We start from the raw sequence: 18,187 nt of genomic DNA, 5'->3' as shown, positions 1-18,187 counted from the left end.
AAGAATTCATTGTCTCCATGGATCATGTTGTAGTCTTACATAAAACAGCACCACCAGTAAAAGCACTTTAATAAATATTTTTAACGTGGCTAGTTTCTTTAATGGGCCTAAAATTCATAAATGCATTTGACTGAAGAGAATGTATCACACATAATCAAATTGGTATAATCTATCAGTAGTAAAAGTAGCAATAGTTCAATACATAAACAGCATCAAATATAAAAACAAAATTGCTATTACACAGGTACCCTCTAGATTTCCTAAATACAACCATATCAAGTCCAATGTGAATTATACAGGTAGTGTGTATTTTACAAATTATTTACACTTTTACAAATTATTTGTGATACCATTGGCATTAACATGCATTAAGCCTAATAAGTGTGTGTGCAATGCAGAAAAACGGAATAAATCAGAATATATAGCTACCTGGAGGCTGTGTGGTCCAGTGGTTAAAGAAAAGGGCTTGTAACCAGGAGGTCCCCAGTTCAAATCCCACCTCAGCCACTGACTCATTGTGTGACCCTAAGCAAGTCACTCAACCTCCTTGTGCTCTGTCTTTCAGGTGAGATGTAGTTGTAAGTGACTCTGCAGCTGATGCATAGTTCACACACCCTAGTCTCTGTAAGTCGCCTTGGATAAAGGCATCTGCTAAATAAACAAATAATAATAATAATACCTGGCAACTGCATCATCTTCTTTTTTTTAAAGTCACTGTAATAATTACTTATTTAGGTAACATGAGTATAAATATCTCTCATATGGAAAACAGGGGTGTAACCATACTCTGATATAATTCATTTTTGGCTAAGATATGAACCTTTATAAATATTCTGTAAGTCTCAAATTAATAATTCATGGGTTTCCACCTTTTAAAACTAACCTAAGAAGACAGGCATAAATAAGTGTTCTATATTATAACTTACTGTTTTTGCCCCCCCCCCAAGGTTGAGTTGCCTGTGTCATATTGCCGTGCCCGAGGCCCCCGATGTACTGTTGTCTCTTGCAGTGCCTGAGAAAAATAAATTAAATCTTTATGTATTTACTCAAAATGGGCTACCTTATACAGGCAAACCGGATTTGACATTGACCCGAGTTACAAACATCAACATCTTGTTCAACTTTGTTGTTAAATCACAAATTTAACTGCAATTAATTGACACCACTAACATTTACTCAAAATGCGTGAGATAATCTTAGGAATGCATGTGAGTGTGAGATAGCATGGTAACGCGTGAGTCTCACGCCTACTGTGTAAGACTTGACATATCTGCTGATCTGATTTGCGAGCTTGACAGCTTTCAGTTTGAAGTTGTAGGACTTCTTTGCTATCCTGATCAAGTTGTATCCGCAGAAATAAACTTCAATATACGCCTCCCTCAAATACTGGAAAAAAAGCAATAAAATATGCGCCTTTCGAAAACCATAGTAATTCTAATTACTGCCGCCCTTATATTACATACAGTGCCTATAGTAGTTATTCACCCCCATTGGACGTTTTCACAGTTTGTTGTGTTACAACCTGAAATCTTGATGTATTTAAATGGGATTTTTTTTCCTTTGATTTACAAGACCTACTCAACACTTTGAAGAGGCAAGAAAATTTTTATTGTGAAACAACAGTTAATGAAAAATTAAAAAAAAACTGAAATGTCTTGGTTAGATAAGTATTCACACCCCTGAGTCAATACTTGGTAGAACCACCTTTGGCAGCAATTACAGCTGTGAGTCTTTGGGGGTAAGTCTCTACCAGGTTTGCACATCTGGATCGTGCAATATTCGCCCATTCTTCTTGGCAAAATTGTTCAAGCTCTGTCAAGTTGGATGGGGATCATTGGTGGACAGCAATCTTCAAGTCTTGCCACAGATTCTCAATTGGATTCAAGTCCGAGCTCTAGGACATTCACTTTCTTGTTTTTAAGCATTCTTTGCTTTGAATGTACTACCCAACAGTGTGACCTTACAGAGACAGGTGTATTTAATCTGAAATCATGTGAACCACTTTTATTGCACACAGATGGACTCAATTTAACTTATTGTGTGAATTCTGAAGGCAATTGGTTGCACCTGAGCTTATTTAGGAGTGTCGTAGCAAAGGGGGTGAATACTTATCTAATGAAGACTTTTCAGGTTTTTATTTTTAATTGATTTGTTTTTTCACCCCCCCCCCCCCCCCCCCCATTTTTTCAAACATTGAAAGTGTTGAGTAGGTTGTGTAAATCAAAGGGAAAAAAATCAAATTTAAATGCATCAAGATTTCAGGTTGTAACACAACAAACCATGAAAACGTCCAAGGGGGATAAATACTTACTATAGGCACTGTATATTACATCTTACCGTCATCGGCGCCAGTTCTGCTCTGTTGCATTTGAATCACAGACAACTATGCATGTGTTTATTCATATACAGTATGTGCTTATTCGGGGAGTTTTCGGGTTGAACCCAAATGCAGAAAAAAGCATTCGGAGGGAGAAATCGGGTAAAACCCGAAAATCAGATGCCCTATTTATATGTAAACTGTAAGCATTACCTGAAATGTTCCAAGCAACTATCAAGTTGGTCACTAATCACTGCATAAGTGTAACTGTGACAATTAAAATTAAATAAATGAGGGCAGAATAGAGAGATTTGTATATGAGATGTGCAAGCGGTTTACAGCTTCAGTGTGTTAGGGAAGTAGTTCCATTTGTCATCTTTCTTGGGGGGGTCTTAAACAATGCCTTAGGGAAATACTGGATTAAGGACAAGGAAGTTACCATGACTCCTCAACCCATAAACAGGGTGCCATTTATCACAGAGCATACAATGGGAGCTACAATGATATATTTACAAAAACAAAAACACACAGGCCACATAAATCAGTTTCATCTGACAGTTAGATTTTAGATTTCATTCTAAAACCTGCTAATCTAAAATTAGAAAAATATGTTCAAGAAGACGGAGGCAGGTGCTCTAGTGTGCTTTTATTTACACAATGTACATATATAGCAGCATAAATAGACTGAATAAACAGATTGAAGAAAACCCTCATATATAAATGAGGTTTCATTTTTACAATCAAACCAACTAGCCTGATCATTGGCTCATACCGCCAAAATTAATAATTTACAGTACAGTTTAAAAGAGATTCTAAATCTCTTTTACTGGATCCCAAGAAACACTGCAGAGTAATAAACAATACTCATTTGTAATTACATACATCAAATAATAACACTGTGCTAAAAATAGGTTCCTATCTGGAATTGTGTGTCTCTGGAATTTATTTGGACACTTCTCATTGTTTGTGGTATAAAACCAGATTCTAAACAGTAACATAAGAACATAAGAAAGTGCCCATCTTGTTCATTTGGTTGTTAGTAGCTTATTGATCCCAGAATCTCATCAAGCAGCTTCTTGAAGGATCCCAGGGTGTCAGCTTCAACAACATTACTGGGGAGTTGGTTCCAGACCTTCATGTGTTTGGTTATTTTAACAGAAATAATATACTTTATTACTTTGCTCCGTTATTTTAACAGAAAGAATATACTTTGTTACATTGCACTGCTACTATTTCTACAACGAACAAAGAACTATTGCATACTTTTGGCTGGTTCAGCTTTTTTGACCTATGTTTATGTGTGACTGACTGATAAAGCACCAAAGCTCTAAAAAAGATTAACCATTTGTCAGTCCATGCATTAAATAAAATGTCTGCAGCAAGAGGTTATTTTAGCACAATGTGGGAGGGTTGTACAATCTGTATGCCATGTTGTGTTAAGAACTACAGAACAAGGAATGCTGGGTCAGACTGCTTGATGACTTTGCATTGCGGGGAAAACAGTAGTTACAATGACTCAAGATTTTCTTTAATAATCTAATTCAGAGAGTTCAACTCAGTCAAGGGAATAAAATTAAATTGTGGGCAGATACCTTAACAAATACTTTACATGTGTGTATTATTAAATGTTTGTGGCGAAGCCAGGAAAAAAAAAGATCTATCCATCCATCCAACTATATACTGTATCTGTGCATCTATTCCAGAGGTAAATATAGGTAATATGAATAAAATGTATATCATCATGCACATCTCTAATAATCAATGCTACCCTGTTTGGATAACTACAGTAATAAAATTTGATCAGTAGGGTCTCTAGACATGTAGTAAGATAGAAATTAAGTCTGTCTGCATCTCTAACATGAAGTCGAATCTCAAGGGAGTTTGATAACTAAGTCTTAAAATGTGAGTCTAATAAGATCTCAATGTCCTTAGGAGTTTTCTCAGATTGTGATTCTGCAATGCACAGAAGTCATACCTCTGAGACTGATGCTGCCCCTATTAATGTTAGCAGCAAAAGCTAACTTAGCTGAAAATTCCCTCCAAGAGCTCAGATGTAATCAACTAATTCTAGGTGGGGATAAAAGAACATTCACATCTCAAAGGCTTTGGGTTTAACTGTTTTAGACAATGGAGGTGCCAATGAATAAAAGTAAATGCCTCAAGCTACTTAATTCCATCAAACCACTGTTAGTGGAGAGACATCAAATTGGAGTCTGGAGACCTTGGGAAAATTTACCAAACAGAGAAAAGGTGGATAAGACAGGGGACCTTTCATGTTATTCAGGTCAAATCCACTAAGCAAATAAAACATACTGTAGGGGTATGAAACAGAAGGATGGTGCAGATGGAGGCCTCTGTATTAGCTTGAATAAAATGCACCAATTATCAAAAGGTTATGTAATGACTCTGAGGATGGGGTCATCGTCAAAGAGGTGCACAATAAAGATGAACTTCAAAATGTATTATAGCAGACAGGTTGGAATTTAAACTGTAAACACTCCCTTACCAGGGTGTTCTTTCGTATGATCAAATGATTCATTACCTTTTTAAGACACTCTCTCAATTTGGAATTAATATAGTTCTTTAGTTATACCGGCTGATTGAGAAAACTCATGCATATTGCAGAAAGCATACATAAATAATTCAGTTTTGGAAATTTGAGAATTCAGATTTGATGAAAATCATCAGTGTTTGTTTGCTATAAATTTCCTGCAAGTGAGATAGATAACACATTCACAGCTTTAGATGATTGCCTCTTAGTCTAGCCTTATCCAGGAAACAGCACATCACTGAACCAACACTAATGGAATACATATCGTGGCGTAGCGGTCCTAAGGTCAATGCTGGTCAGCGGCAAGAAATAGCAAACCCAGACTGCAGTTCAGCGCTTGTGCGCACTTTCATTCTTTACAAAACAAAAGATTTTAAAATCAAAACACTTCACAACCAGCAGCCAACCTTCAGCTACCTCTGTGCGTCAACCGGGAGTGCGGTCTCTGTACTCTGTACTTTATACTCCGCACACTGTTCAGGCTTGGCAGCACCTTCACTTAAGCATTTATTTGTTTTTATAGCATGTGGTTTATAGCATGTGGCCAGGGGTTAATTGACAATCAATAAATCAATTACCACCTGGACACATTCCACTTTTCCAATCAACCAATTTTTTTTTAATTTCTTGTGATGGTTAATGTGTCAGATGCATAAATGCATTACAGAGAAATATTCAGACTGTTTCATGTTATTGTTATTATTATTATTAGCTATAACACTGTAGAGCTCCAATCCTGCAGGTTTTCTAGGTGTCTTCACATCATCAATGGCTAAAGATGTGGACAATTTGGACTAATTAAGTCAATAATTGGTGCAATTAAGTAACACAGCTTGGTTGAAACAAAAAACAGAAAACCATGTAGCCTTCCATGACCAAGGTTGGAGACTAGATGGTACAGCACTATTGCAGTTGCAGTAGCTAATCCAGCGAGCTTCTCTAGTGCTGCCAGCATCAGGAATACTGTACAATTTTGTTTTATGTGTGTCCCTGGATTTGAAATAAAAAATATGGTCACCTTACTTTAACCCTACTTTCTCAACAGGGAAACCAATGACAATCATCCTCCATCAAGGCTGTGCATTTAAAATTTGAGCCACCAATCAGCGTCATAACCAGAGCTTACATTCTATCAAGGTTAAACTTAGGTTTCAAGCTATAGCTGCAGTATTTATATGACTGCTTGGTATTTACTATTCAACCTCCAAATCTATGTTACACAGCAAACAAACAAGAGAAAATTAAGGAGTCTTTTGTACTTAACTAGAAATTTTACATGAGCATCAGCATTGATGATGCAAAAAAAAACCAACCTAAGTCACGACCTCTGTGTCCTCATAGCTAGTTACGGCCATGCTTGAACTTGTACTTGCTTGAACCAAAGTCATTGTATTTATCTTGCTCTTAATTGTACTTATACTGTGATACTTGAAATGTATTTGCTTACGATTGTAAGTCGCCCTGGATAAGGGCGTCTGCTAAGAAATAAATAAATAAATAAATAAATAAATAATAATGCTACCAATAACATGAAGTAGAATTTACTCACTGAATGTAAAATTGTAGATTTGAAATACACAAGACAGATGCTTTCATGTCGCCTCGATTCGGATTTTGGGCTATATGTCCAGAAAAGTTTCAAGACCATTTCAACACAATTGAATAAATGGTTCTGTAGATATCTGTAAAAATTGAAGTGTGACATACTAACAGTCTGACAGACTATATGTATCCCCATATTCTGATACAATCAATAACATGTACCAAAAGAATGTTCTTAGTAGGTTTTATCACAGTTGGATATGAAGCTCCCAGATGTTAGAAAATAAGTGGCATACTGACAGTACCGACTCAGAAATGTTTATGCAATCACTGACTTGTGCTAACAGATGTTCTGAATCTTAGTCAGTTTTATCACAATAAGACAAGTGGTTCTCTAAATATATGCAAAATTTTATTTATGAAGTTAGTTATTGTATGATTTTTTTTGTACGTGTCAAGAAAAGTGCTAAATTAATCTCGATCAGCCAACAATAAGATAACTCTTACCAAAACTGTTCTTAGAACTTCCTGTTCAGTGTGACCTCTTTACCATGGTAACCCAAAAGGTTCCGGGAGAAGACGAGTTTGTGGTGCATTTTGGGAGAAAGGAGAAAGACGCCATTTTGCTTGATGGAGTAAGAAATCAGTCTTAGCAATTAGACAGTTTCTAGGGAATCTGAAATATTACCACAAGTTTAGGTTGAAACGATTCATTATATACTTTTACGTTTCAACAAGGCATCTGAACGTTTCGATAAGCAATTGTTTTAAGTTAGTTGTAAGGTTTTCTGCGGTGATAATGGGTCGCTCCCGCAGTCGCAGCTCGTCCCGCTCCAAACACACAAAGAGCAGCAAACACAGCAAAAAGCGCTCCAGGTCTCGGTCTAGGGACAAGGAGAGGGTCAAGAAGCGATCGAAATCCAAAGAAGCCAAGAGGAGCCGGCGGAGAGAGTCTCGCTCCCGGTCCCGCTCCACCACTGCCGCGACACGCAAGGAGAGGGAGCGGGAGAGAGAGAGGGAGAGGGAGAGGGAAAGGGAGAAGGAGAAACAGGAGAGGGAGAAGGAAAGGGAGAGGGAGAGAGAACGGGAACGAGCTGCTACTCCGCCCGAGAGACTCGACATATTCGGGCGGACGGTGAGCAAAAGGAGCAGTCTGGATGAGAAGCAGAAAAAGGAGGAAGAGGAGAAAAAAGCAGAGCTTGAGAGACAGAGGAAAATGTAAGTGCTGTATTTAGCCGTTTTGGTACTAATCCCGGGCTGCAACCAGGCCTCAGTGTAACATTCTTCTTGGAAAGATGTAAAACAAAATCAATCAACGACATTAAACCAATGTAATACATCTGCACGGACATATGTTGTGCACACTTCTAAAATAGTCTAAAAGAGCCGCATGTATACCAATATTTTATACTATATTGAGTCGAGTTTGGTTTGAGGCCTACACATTTAATTTGGGTATCCCAGCGTATTTTGTCGCACATTGAAAAGCTTGAGTTATTTATCTGCACGATTTCATGTGATTTGCATCGGTACTTAAGTCGTATTTCATTGCCATTCTGTGCATCAGAGATGTAATAATAAATATAGGAAAATGTGATATCAAACAATGTATAAGCCTCCGCTGTTTAAGAAATAAAGACGGTATAGTTGTGCAGGTCCAAAACATACGTTTTTTTGATTTTTTTTATACTAGATTTCTTAACGTAATTTTAAATTTAGATGGGGCTGATATATTAGAATACCGAGGAGCCCATGAATGAGTTGATTTACATGCAACGAAATGTCTTCATGCATTCTGTGGAAGACTACGCATTACTGTTTAAATCGGCTTTGCAAATGTGTATAATGATGTTAAACTTCGTTAGGCCACTTTATATTGGCCTGGTGCATAAATTATAATATGGAAAATAAATTGGTATCTCACATGCTATGTACTGTATAGTGCTTTGCAATACCTTTTGTATAAAAACACTATCTAAGTACAATAAATAAAATGTGACAATGCGATCCATACAAATATTGTCATGATGTAAATCGGTGGTGCCCCACAGTATTTTTACATTAAAATACAGGAATGGAAGTAAGATTCGTTGCATACCAGTATCACCCATTCCAGGGTTTAATACCAGAATGGTTAGCCACAGTGTATATGTAACAAGCTCAGGTGTGTCTTATTAAACTTGTAGTAGAGCCAGGAATGGATCAAACTGCTATGCAATGGGAGTCTTATTTCTGTCAGTGAAATTTAATTAATTTGTATCTGTGCACAACAGTCTGCCATACCCTTCTGTGAATTACACTTTTTTTTTAAAGTTGGCCTAGCTGACTGGTTTGTTTACAGGTCTGTTTACATTCTCAAAGTTGTTCTATCTATTGGACACAACCTTCCTCCCCTTGAAACTTAATAGGATCAGCTAGATATGTATGTAAAATACACCTTTTATAAGTGTGTAAAATACATATCTTCTATATATAGTATACATATATTATGTACCAACAGGATTGATCACATTGTACAGCTTAGACATTTTAAAAAGGGGGGTATTTTAATTTTTTTACTGGCATTATTTAACATGGGCATTTAGGGTAAAGGTTGAATTTCTAACCTGTTAATCCACATTAGACCAAGCTGCTTTTTAGCCTAACATTTTGAATGGGTAAGCAAAGGTTATTTACTACTTTGACAGAGTAAAAAATAGATTTTTCTGGTTTTAATTAAGTAATATAGGATAGTATCCTGAGAATAGAAAGTTATTACACACAGTCGGTGGTCTTGACATAGTCGAGGTATTCAAAGTTATAAAAAAAAAAAGATTGGCAGCAGAGATGCAGAACATCCTCAAGCTGTTATACATTGGTTTACTGTGACTATTTATTTTATAGTTTTGTTATTATGTGGTGGTAGGTTTGCTTAGTTACAAGACAACAAGTCAACAGTCTATAGGTTTGGCCCAAAGGTCTTAATGCGTGAGACTTAAATTGCTTTTCAGTCTGTCAAAACAGGACTATTTAACAGTAAACGGAGTCTACATATCATTTTCTCCCCTTTAGGGGAGACCTGTGTAATCACTATACTATTAAATCTAAAGACTAGAAGGCGGGGGCGGCCTGTTTTGCCGTAGAACCATGCTTCATTGCTGCCATATTAACAGGTCAGTTTTCAAATTAACCAAACATTCTGCCATGTATTGTATTTGTGCTGTCACACAGGATCATTACAGAAGTGAGTGAAAAAGTGAAGCACAGGAAATATAATGGTTCTTCCAAACTTGAATGCCCCAAGGTGGAACAACACCAACAAGCCACAATGAAAAGGCTTTGTACCATGTTGACAGACAAGTTGGTTCATTTGCTGTGCTTTGAAATACTTGTGCTAAGGGAAGAGTCTGTAGCCTGCTAAATACCCTATCAAAATAATTTTTTTAAGCTATATTAGATTTTTGCGCTACAGAAATTAACTTAATTACTTTTTATTTATGAAAATTTGTTACAGAATTGCAAAGGAAAGCATGCAAAAGCGCCAATGGGTGTCAGTTTTTTAACCAGTTTGTATTTTCAGATTAAAGTAAAAACTTGAATCCTACACTTATAACCTGTAGATTTCTTATATTTTTTTCTTTCCTCCCCTCAGTCGTCAACAGGAGATCGAGGAGAAGCTGATCGAAGAGGAGACGGCACGGAGGGTTGAAGAGTTGGTGGCCAAGCGGGTGGAGGAGGAGCTGGAGAAGCGGAAAGATGAGATTGAGCATGAGGTTCTCCGGAGGGTGGAGGAGGCAAAGCGCATCATGGAGAAACAGTTGCTAGAGGAGCTGGAGCGACAGCGGCAAGCTGAGCTCTCAGCGCAGAAAGCTAGAGAGGTAACGCTTGATCGTTGGGAATGCAAGCAACAGTCCATGGCAAAACTTTCGGGTCCAGGCTCTTTACTCTTGCTCAATCCAAATCATCGGATCGGGCAGCAGTACACAGTCAATTTAAAAATCGTCGTATAGAGTTCCGTTCCCTTTATTCACAAGCCTTGTGCCTGTCATTTAGCACTGTTAAAAAGATGACTGCGACAAAACATGTACACATGCTTGCTACTCGCTGGCTGTTTGTGAAATTCATGGGGAAACTTTTGCCATGGCTGTGGAAACAGTAACTAGTGTCATCCCTTTGTTTTCTTTTTTTTTTTAACCCGTGTTTATTAAATAAAACGGCGTTTGCTCGTTTTCATTTTTTTTTAAATACCTGCCCTGCTTTCCTTTTAATCAATTTGTATTTTACCCAAGTGACTTCCCTCTGTCTGAAACCGGGCCAAGTGGCTGAACAGCACTCCCCGCCTTTGGCAAGTGGTTTCTGTTTTCTTTATATCCTACTTAGATGTAAGACGATAAATTTCAGCAACTTGATCATTAGACCCTTTACGCTGCTCTTCACGTTACTCAAAGGGGCCATTAAGGAATCCATCTAATTCTTTAGAACCAGTTTTCAGTACCTACTAATAACTGTCTTTTATTTTCCTGTAGAGGGTTATAAAAGACCTGGTTTGTCCCTTTCTAATGCGAAACTAAACATATCATTTGTTTAGTATGCTGGATAGAATGGAAGTTGAAAAATTCCTTTCTGTGAAAGTAACCTGCTACTGTAATTTCCGTTCTAGCTTGCACTTAGCACTCTCGGGATCCTGAACTGTAGATGTGTTGTTGGTCAAACACTTTTTTTGTTTTGTTTTTTATAAAGTGACAATATTTCTCCTTTTTATTTTCTTGATGTACATCAATTGCATATATTGCAGGTTAAGTTTGTTTTATTGGCTATTGTCTTATTTGTACATGAAAGGACTGCCTTTTGTGGCAGCGCCTTGAATAGGGGTGAGCAGACTTGGATCCATAACATGTTCACAATCTCTGCCACAATTTGTTTTGTAATTAAAATTTCACTAGTTAATGTGGAGCAGGTTTTAAGAAAATAATTTGCTGGTGACTGATACAATGAAACTCTGTTTGGTTAATTGCAACCTGCAGTAAAATGATGCTGTTATGCAGTTCTTAGTGCTATCTGTCTGCATTTGCATTCATGCAGTTAATTTTGCTTAGTTTTTTTCCCTACAAAATGGGAATCTGTTATTTTTCAATCCTGTCAGTGATGAATATTGGCCAGCAGCTTGTTACTAATCACAATAAGAATTTTCATCTTTCCTCTCTTTGTCCACTTGGCTTTGTATTAAACAGCAGCCCTACAAAACTGCAGGCAAATTTAGGACAATCGTATATTGCACCCATATTTTAGTCCTCACATTTCTTTCAACGAGTCCCAGCGATTTCAAATTGGTTTCGGTTTACTGTATATGAGGCCAAAAGTTTCCTTAGTTTGGATTAAACCTTGCATTTTTTATATATATATATAGAAATAACTAACAGTTCATGTATTCTTATTAATTGTTTGCCTTAGGAATGATGAATTATATACTTTTGTTCCTCCTTACCATAAACATCTGCACTCCTCAGCTCAGCTTTTGTATGTTTCTTGTAAATGGTTGAGCTGCTGATGCAGGTGTTGCTACGCTAACAGTACAAGTCAGTTTTAAAGAGGAAGCTGGCGCGTATGGCAGCCGAGGAGCACTCTCTCTCTCTCTGCAGGACACTGGACAAGACAGTAAATATCCAACTTTTAATGCTGATAAAAGGAGTATAGGTAAATGCGTAGGTATTCATTCATAATGTGGTGAGCCAAACTATTACATATTCTTTGTTTTTTTTTTTTTAAACATAATTGCTGTAAAGTATTAATAGTTGTTGATGTTGATTGTGACATTTTTTTCTTTCAAAATGTATTTTATTTAAGTACTATATAATTAGGAATTTTTGAAGCACATAGGGCTTAGTTTTGTTTGGTGGTTGAGGGAATGGGAGGGTAGTAAATGTAGAAAAGACAACAAATAACCAGGACCTTTTATAGGTGCTTTTATTTTATTTGGTTTTATTTATTTTGTCTAACTGTATGGGACGCAACAGGTGGCAACTAAGGCTACCTTTGTTATGAGTCAGGGCACAAACAATGATGAGAGAAAGCTTAGGTGAGCAAAGACTTTTCAGTGTGTTCTTTGTCTAACATTTCACCGTGTCTCCCATTTAGGAAGAAGAACGTGCAAAACGAGAGGAGCTGGAGAAAATATTGGAGGAAAATAACCGCAAAATTGCTGATGCTCAGGCTAAACTGGTATGAAGGCGTTTCTGTATGGTTTTTGAAAGAAATGCTGAAGATTACTAATAGACCAATTTCAGGAGTCAACAAAAAGTGTCTGAAAAGTCGGCTCACAAATGACGATAGTGCCCAGATATACATCTGTGCAAGTGATGTTCATTGATTACTAACTACCTTTGCTTTACTGTTTTAAAGTATTGTATGGAAACAGTAGGTGCTTTTTGTGACACTTCTAAAAATATAACAGCAGTATAATGTATTCATTCTACGCAAACACACACATGCATTGTAGAATACAAAAGTAAATGTGCAACTATGTCTACTATGGTATAAAAGTCAACTTCATATTAACTATTAAATACAAAGTTGTGTTGCCCTGATATTTTAAGCGTTTGCCCAGCAAACCACCTGCTCATATTTACAGCTTTATATGCTGTTTTTTTTTCTTTTTTTTTTTCCTTTGTTTGCTATATGATATGAAGTGCTGCGTGCCTTTGCGGGGTAGCACACTTTTAACCTGCAGGACATTCTTATTTAGAATTTAGTTAGTGTTGCATTCAAAATTTGTGTTGCTTGCATTTGATTTACTATCTTTACTTTATAATTTTGATATGAAGATATGATTTTTTTTTTTTTTTTTTGGTCAGTTTCCAACAGGTCTGTGGTTTGTAAATCATTGAGTATACCATGTTTCATTTCTTTACCAGGATTTTTAACCTGTTTTACTATAATGTTTCAACCTTATCTTGTGCTTTTACAGGCTGAAGAGCAATTGAAAATTGTTGAACAGCAAAGAAAAATTCATGAGGAAAGGATGAAATTAGATCAAGAGAGGCAGCGTCAACAAAAAGAAGAGCAAAAAATGATCCTGGGCAAGGGGAAGTCCAGGCCAAAGCTGTCCTTCTCTCTAAAACCAACTGAATAAACTGCAGCTTGTACTTTTTTTTTATCTCTGTATGGTAGCTTCATGTTGAAGTGTTTTCTGGAAAGTCTGAAAAGTTGGCTTATTATACTGATGTGGGCTGTGCTCAACAATCTTTCTTAATGAGAAGAGGCATATGATTTTAACTGAATTTCCACCATCCTAATGTTAAAAACATTACAGAGAAAACGTTCTCCTTTGCCCAATGCTTACCATTGCAGTCTCCCGAAGTGGGTTCTTCAAGAGATCATGGTAAAGTGTGTACTAATAAGTACAGCTCTTGAAAGGGTGATTAGAGCAAGTTTCTTTTATATCTTTAATAGACCCTATGTGATGTAATGTTACGTAAGATAATGTGAGAATTAAATTGTAGATGCCGTTCATTTTTTTTTTTTGTCAGAATGGGTACAATGCCCCAAAGTATTACTGTATCTGTATTAAGTACATTGTAAAAATCCAATGACGCTTTCAGCATATTGGTTCTAAGGCAATCCTGATACAGGTAAGGAAATGATTGTTGCATGTTTGGGGGTTAGTTGGGCAGGGGGGTGGGAATAATTTGTGTTTGCTAAGACTTTGGTATTTTGCCCCATTCTGGAAATACGTACAATTGACAAATAAAAGTTGAATGCATCTTTCTTTTGTGTGTATTTTATTTTTGATAATGGGTAAGTAGGTTGCATGAGCAATGATAGAAAAGGCCTCTTGCTGTCTTGCCAATGCCCCTAAACCCGCTCCTCTTAAATCACCAACTGCTTCCAGCAGTAAGGGATTTTCACTTTCCATGTACAATGCACCCTTTGTGTTCCTTGGACCTGTACGGTCAAGTAAGTGGCAGTTGGTGTTTTGGATAAGATCACATTTCTTACAGCCTCAGGAGCCCTTGCAGTCAGTTTTGCTAGTTGGATTTAAACTTCTGTATGTCAGTATTATTTAAGGGTCCTCTCTTTGGAAATCCCAAGGTCACTGCTAAACCCTTTTTGTTTTATTTGGTAGCCTGAAATGAATCAAGCAAAGCATCAATTAAGAATATCTTGAAGTTTGAACTAAAAATATCTTGCATAGAAAATAAAAATGTGAACATTTCAAAACTTTGTGGACATGGAATGATGTATTTTTTTTGTTTTTGTTCTTGGTATATGCTAAAATTTGACCTTTTTAATATAATGTACATTAACTTGTAAAAGATTTTGTAACTTAATTTTCAAAGGTTAGGCTTTAATCCAGCATAGTGATGTGCCTACATAGCCATCGTGAAAGTGTACAGTAATTTGTAAACAATTCCCAAATAACAGGTGAAGTTAAACTAATATACTCCAGATGTAGTTTGACTTTATATTGTCGTGGTGTGTGTAAAATGTGTACAGTATACGCATTGTGTAATAGTTGAAGGTGTTTAAATGTTGTATATTGAAATGGAATTCGTTTACATTACATAAATACAAGAAATTGGTGCATGCATAACATGCTGCATAGCGAGGTTGTCAGTTGTCCCAACAGCACAGTTTTCTTCATCAGTTACAATCCCTGCCTAATAATTACATTGGAAAGAAAACCAATTATCTTGAGAAAATAGCTTAATTTAGATACCCGCAAAAATAATGCTATCAAATGTTTAGCAAGGCTACTCAAAACCCACTTTCTCATTCTGTACAGCATAGTGTTCTTGACTTTAGAAATTACAAAACACAAGGTCGTGTAACGTTTTAAAAACTAAGCGTTGCATAGTGTATTCAGTTTGTTTATTCCCAATATTATTAAACACTTTTCAAATTATAATATTACACCCTGATTTTAATCAATCTAAATATATCTAATCAGTATTGTATTAGAGTATAAACAAACAACGAATAGCAAGTTGAATATGTTTGGTCGTCTGGAATGTGTCGTAAAATAAAAACAAGAAATGGTTTCTCCATTTTACAACTATATTGATTTAAACTATTCTAGTTTTAGTTAAAATTAGAAAATAAAAATGAACAGTGGCAATGTATTTATCGGATTTTAAGTGTTTCTGCGAGTTTTTAACTGTCCTTAAGATCCCCCCCCCCCCCCCCCCCCCCCCCCCCCATAAATAATTTAGACTAGGCTGCTATTAAATAGGACAATTTTAACATAAAATTCATGTAACCCTGGAGGCAATTTTAAATGTTATTGTTACAGTATACATGAGTTCAAATTACGTTTATATAACTAGAGTTTAACAGGAACTTTATTATTATTAAATGTGCATCTTTTTGTTTTGTTTTTTTTAACCACAAAGGGGTACTGGAAAAGACAACGAATGCAATAGTGTGAGGGGGGCATTATTAAAGAATGACTTAATTTATCCCTTTGTATGTAATTTTGTCCTATTATTATTTTATTTTCTTATCGCCGCAGGGTTGCAAGATTTTGTAAAGACCCAATCTAAGTTCCCTGTGTCTTCACTCAAACGAGTGATGATTAGTTTGTTCTTGGTATGCGGGCACACAGGATTTACCTGAGGCCATCAAACAGGAATTGGAATAAAGACGAAGTAAAATAAAAATACACGACAGGGAGTACTATTTAATAAAAACTGGTGGACGAATCGACCGACAGACGGAGAGAGATTTTTGGACAGTAGAATTATTTTTAACTAGTTGGAGATATTTTCAGATCATAAAATGACTATTCGTTTCCGCTTATGTTTCCCTTAAATAAGGATGTTCTCTGTTAAAAGGTCAGAACCCATTCGATAACTCAGCTTTACTCGCAACGAAAACAGAAAGGTTTTGTTTATACAAACCAATAAAGTTTTTTTTTTTAAAAAGTGTCTCTTCGGAGTCCTATTGGGATCAAAGTAAGAAAATACGCGATCCTTCGCCATTAAATGTTTTACTTTAAAAGTTCTAAATTTTAACAGACTTTGGCATAAACCGGAGATGTTATTTGTTAAAATGTCAGTTTGCTGAAAACGATTAAGCATGTAACGATACATAATTGTTTTTTCACTTGCCAGTGGCAAAGTGATTCACAGTGAAATACACACGGGATGTGTACCCTACTCAGCAATGACAGACAATATGTTGATTTCCATCTAATTATATTATCTTTTCTCCTTTTAACGTCGCTTTGATGGAAAGAACAGACTACAATACACAATGGTGTATTGCAGTCTGAAAAAAATACATTTTTTTAACAAGATTTCCCCTTTCGTTAAAGTAAAAACATATTTAGAGCTGAAAAGTTTTAAATTTGTAGTTATAAATTTATTGGACAAAAGACATTCTTCATAGATAAACTGCCTATAATGGAGAACAAATGACACATTATTTTCACAAATACATCTTAATCCCATATAGCTAAAACTACAAACACAAATACATACATAGATAAAATAAAACCAATGATATATTGGAAAAAGGTTCCCTGTGCTGTTGTTCCAAAAATACCTCTCCACACTAGTGGGCGCCGTTGGTCTATGCAAAAGTACGTTTTAACACAAACCTTCAAAAACACATTTTTTTTCTTCCTCTCACTATTCTCGTTAACTCAGTAATAGAGGGTAAGCACATCTGCGTTGATTTAGTTTAGAACTACTGAAAGTTATCAATGTGTTTTCGTTTTAATCAAAACAGTGACAATTACAAATTAAACATAACGACATTCCTTTTTTTTACACTTTCCAAAAACGATTGAAACATCTCTATTGGTATTCCTGTTCATTTTCTGGTCAGATGTAGTTTACATTCACATCTCGAAATATATATATATATATATATATATATATATATATATATATATATATATATATATATATATATATATATATTTGAAAATCAGATTCTAGCTTCAATCATTTGAAAAATCTGCCCTGTAAATCCTGTCTACCAACCCATGATTACAGAACCTCGTCCGTCTGATTCACTGTTCTTAATCAATAAAAGTTAATTAAATCTTTCATTGATCAACCGTCTTTAAGTCCCTACTGCAATTCACGCTTGCTCCGTAAAACAGTAACAATTGTCAGGTGCAAATTCATGGCACCCGCTTTGACCCTAAGCAGTTTTTAACAATTTTATTTTTGAGAGGGAGGACATGCCACAGCTGCTTGATTGTGTTGCAAAAAAAAAAAAAAAAAAAAAAAGTGTATGCTTGCGGTAAAATATTTTAAAAACCAATACGTAAAATTACAACTTTCCATGTACAATTTTAACAAACAACACACCATTACACAATGCACTCATTATTACCAAGGTGTGTGATTGATATTTAAATTAATAGTATTTAAAGTACACAATGTATTTCCACGCGTAATATTTCCCGGGTTGATTCAATATAGGAGGGTTGTAACTTATTTAACAATTCCCTTCATAATAATAACACACACACACACACACACACACACACACACACACACACACACACACACACACACATACATTTATGACTCACACTATTTCTAGAAGTGAATACTATTGTGGGAATACCGGGGTTAACGAATAATGATTACATTTATGCGTTATTTTTTTATTTTACGGTCCCATTCGTTGGTACTTTTTTTTCAGGTGCCAGTCGATTAACCAACTTCACAGTATCCTTTTGACTGACAGTAACGTTTCCCAGTTAGCTGAAAGGGTGAGCCAATGAGCGCTGGCGTGGGCGGAGTTTGTGTGTAGAAAATGCTACCAACTATTCAGTCTCAGTC

At 36.1% G+C, this 18,187-nt stretch overlaps 1 protein-coding gene across 2 annotated transcripts; it reads left to right on the top strand.

Moving 5' to 3' along the window:
* Window positions 1–6,994: 6,994 nt before the first annotated feature.
* LOC117407221 (arginine and glutamate-rich protein 1-like) lies at window positions 6,995–14,154 on the top strand. 2 transcript variants are annotated; one of them, XM_034011950.3, is made up of 5 exons: window positions 6,995–7,628; window positions 9,500–9,562; window positions 10,042–10,267; window positions 12,525–12,608; window positions 13,354–14,154. In XM_034011950.3, exons 1-5 carry the CDS (start codon window positions 7,210–7,212, stop codon window positions 13,516–13,518), a joined length of 957 nt encoding a protein of 318 aa, XP_033867841.1. In that variant the 5' UTR covers window positions 6,995–7,209; the 3' UTR covers window positions 13,519–14,154. The 2 variants fall into 2 exon arrangements, with proteins under 2 accessions (XP_033867841.1, XP_033867842.1); XM_034011951.3 differs by lacking the exon at window positions 9,500–9,562.
* The last annotated feature ends 4,033 nt before the right edge of the window (window positions 14,155–18,187 follow it).

The sequence above is a fragment of the Acipenser ruthenus genome, chromosome 8 (assembly GCF_902713425.1).
Source record: "Acipenser ruthenus chromosome 8, fAciRut3.2 maternal haplotype, whole genome shotgun sequence".
In the NCBI taxonomy this organism is placed as follows: domain Eukaryota; kingdom Metazoa; phylum Chordata; class Actinopteri; order Acipenseriformes; family Acipenseridae; genus Acipenser; species Acipenser ruthenus.
The sequence above is the reverse complement of the archived record's forward strand: the minus strand, read 5'-3'. Positions and strand labels throughout refer to the sequence as shown.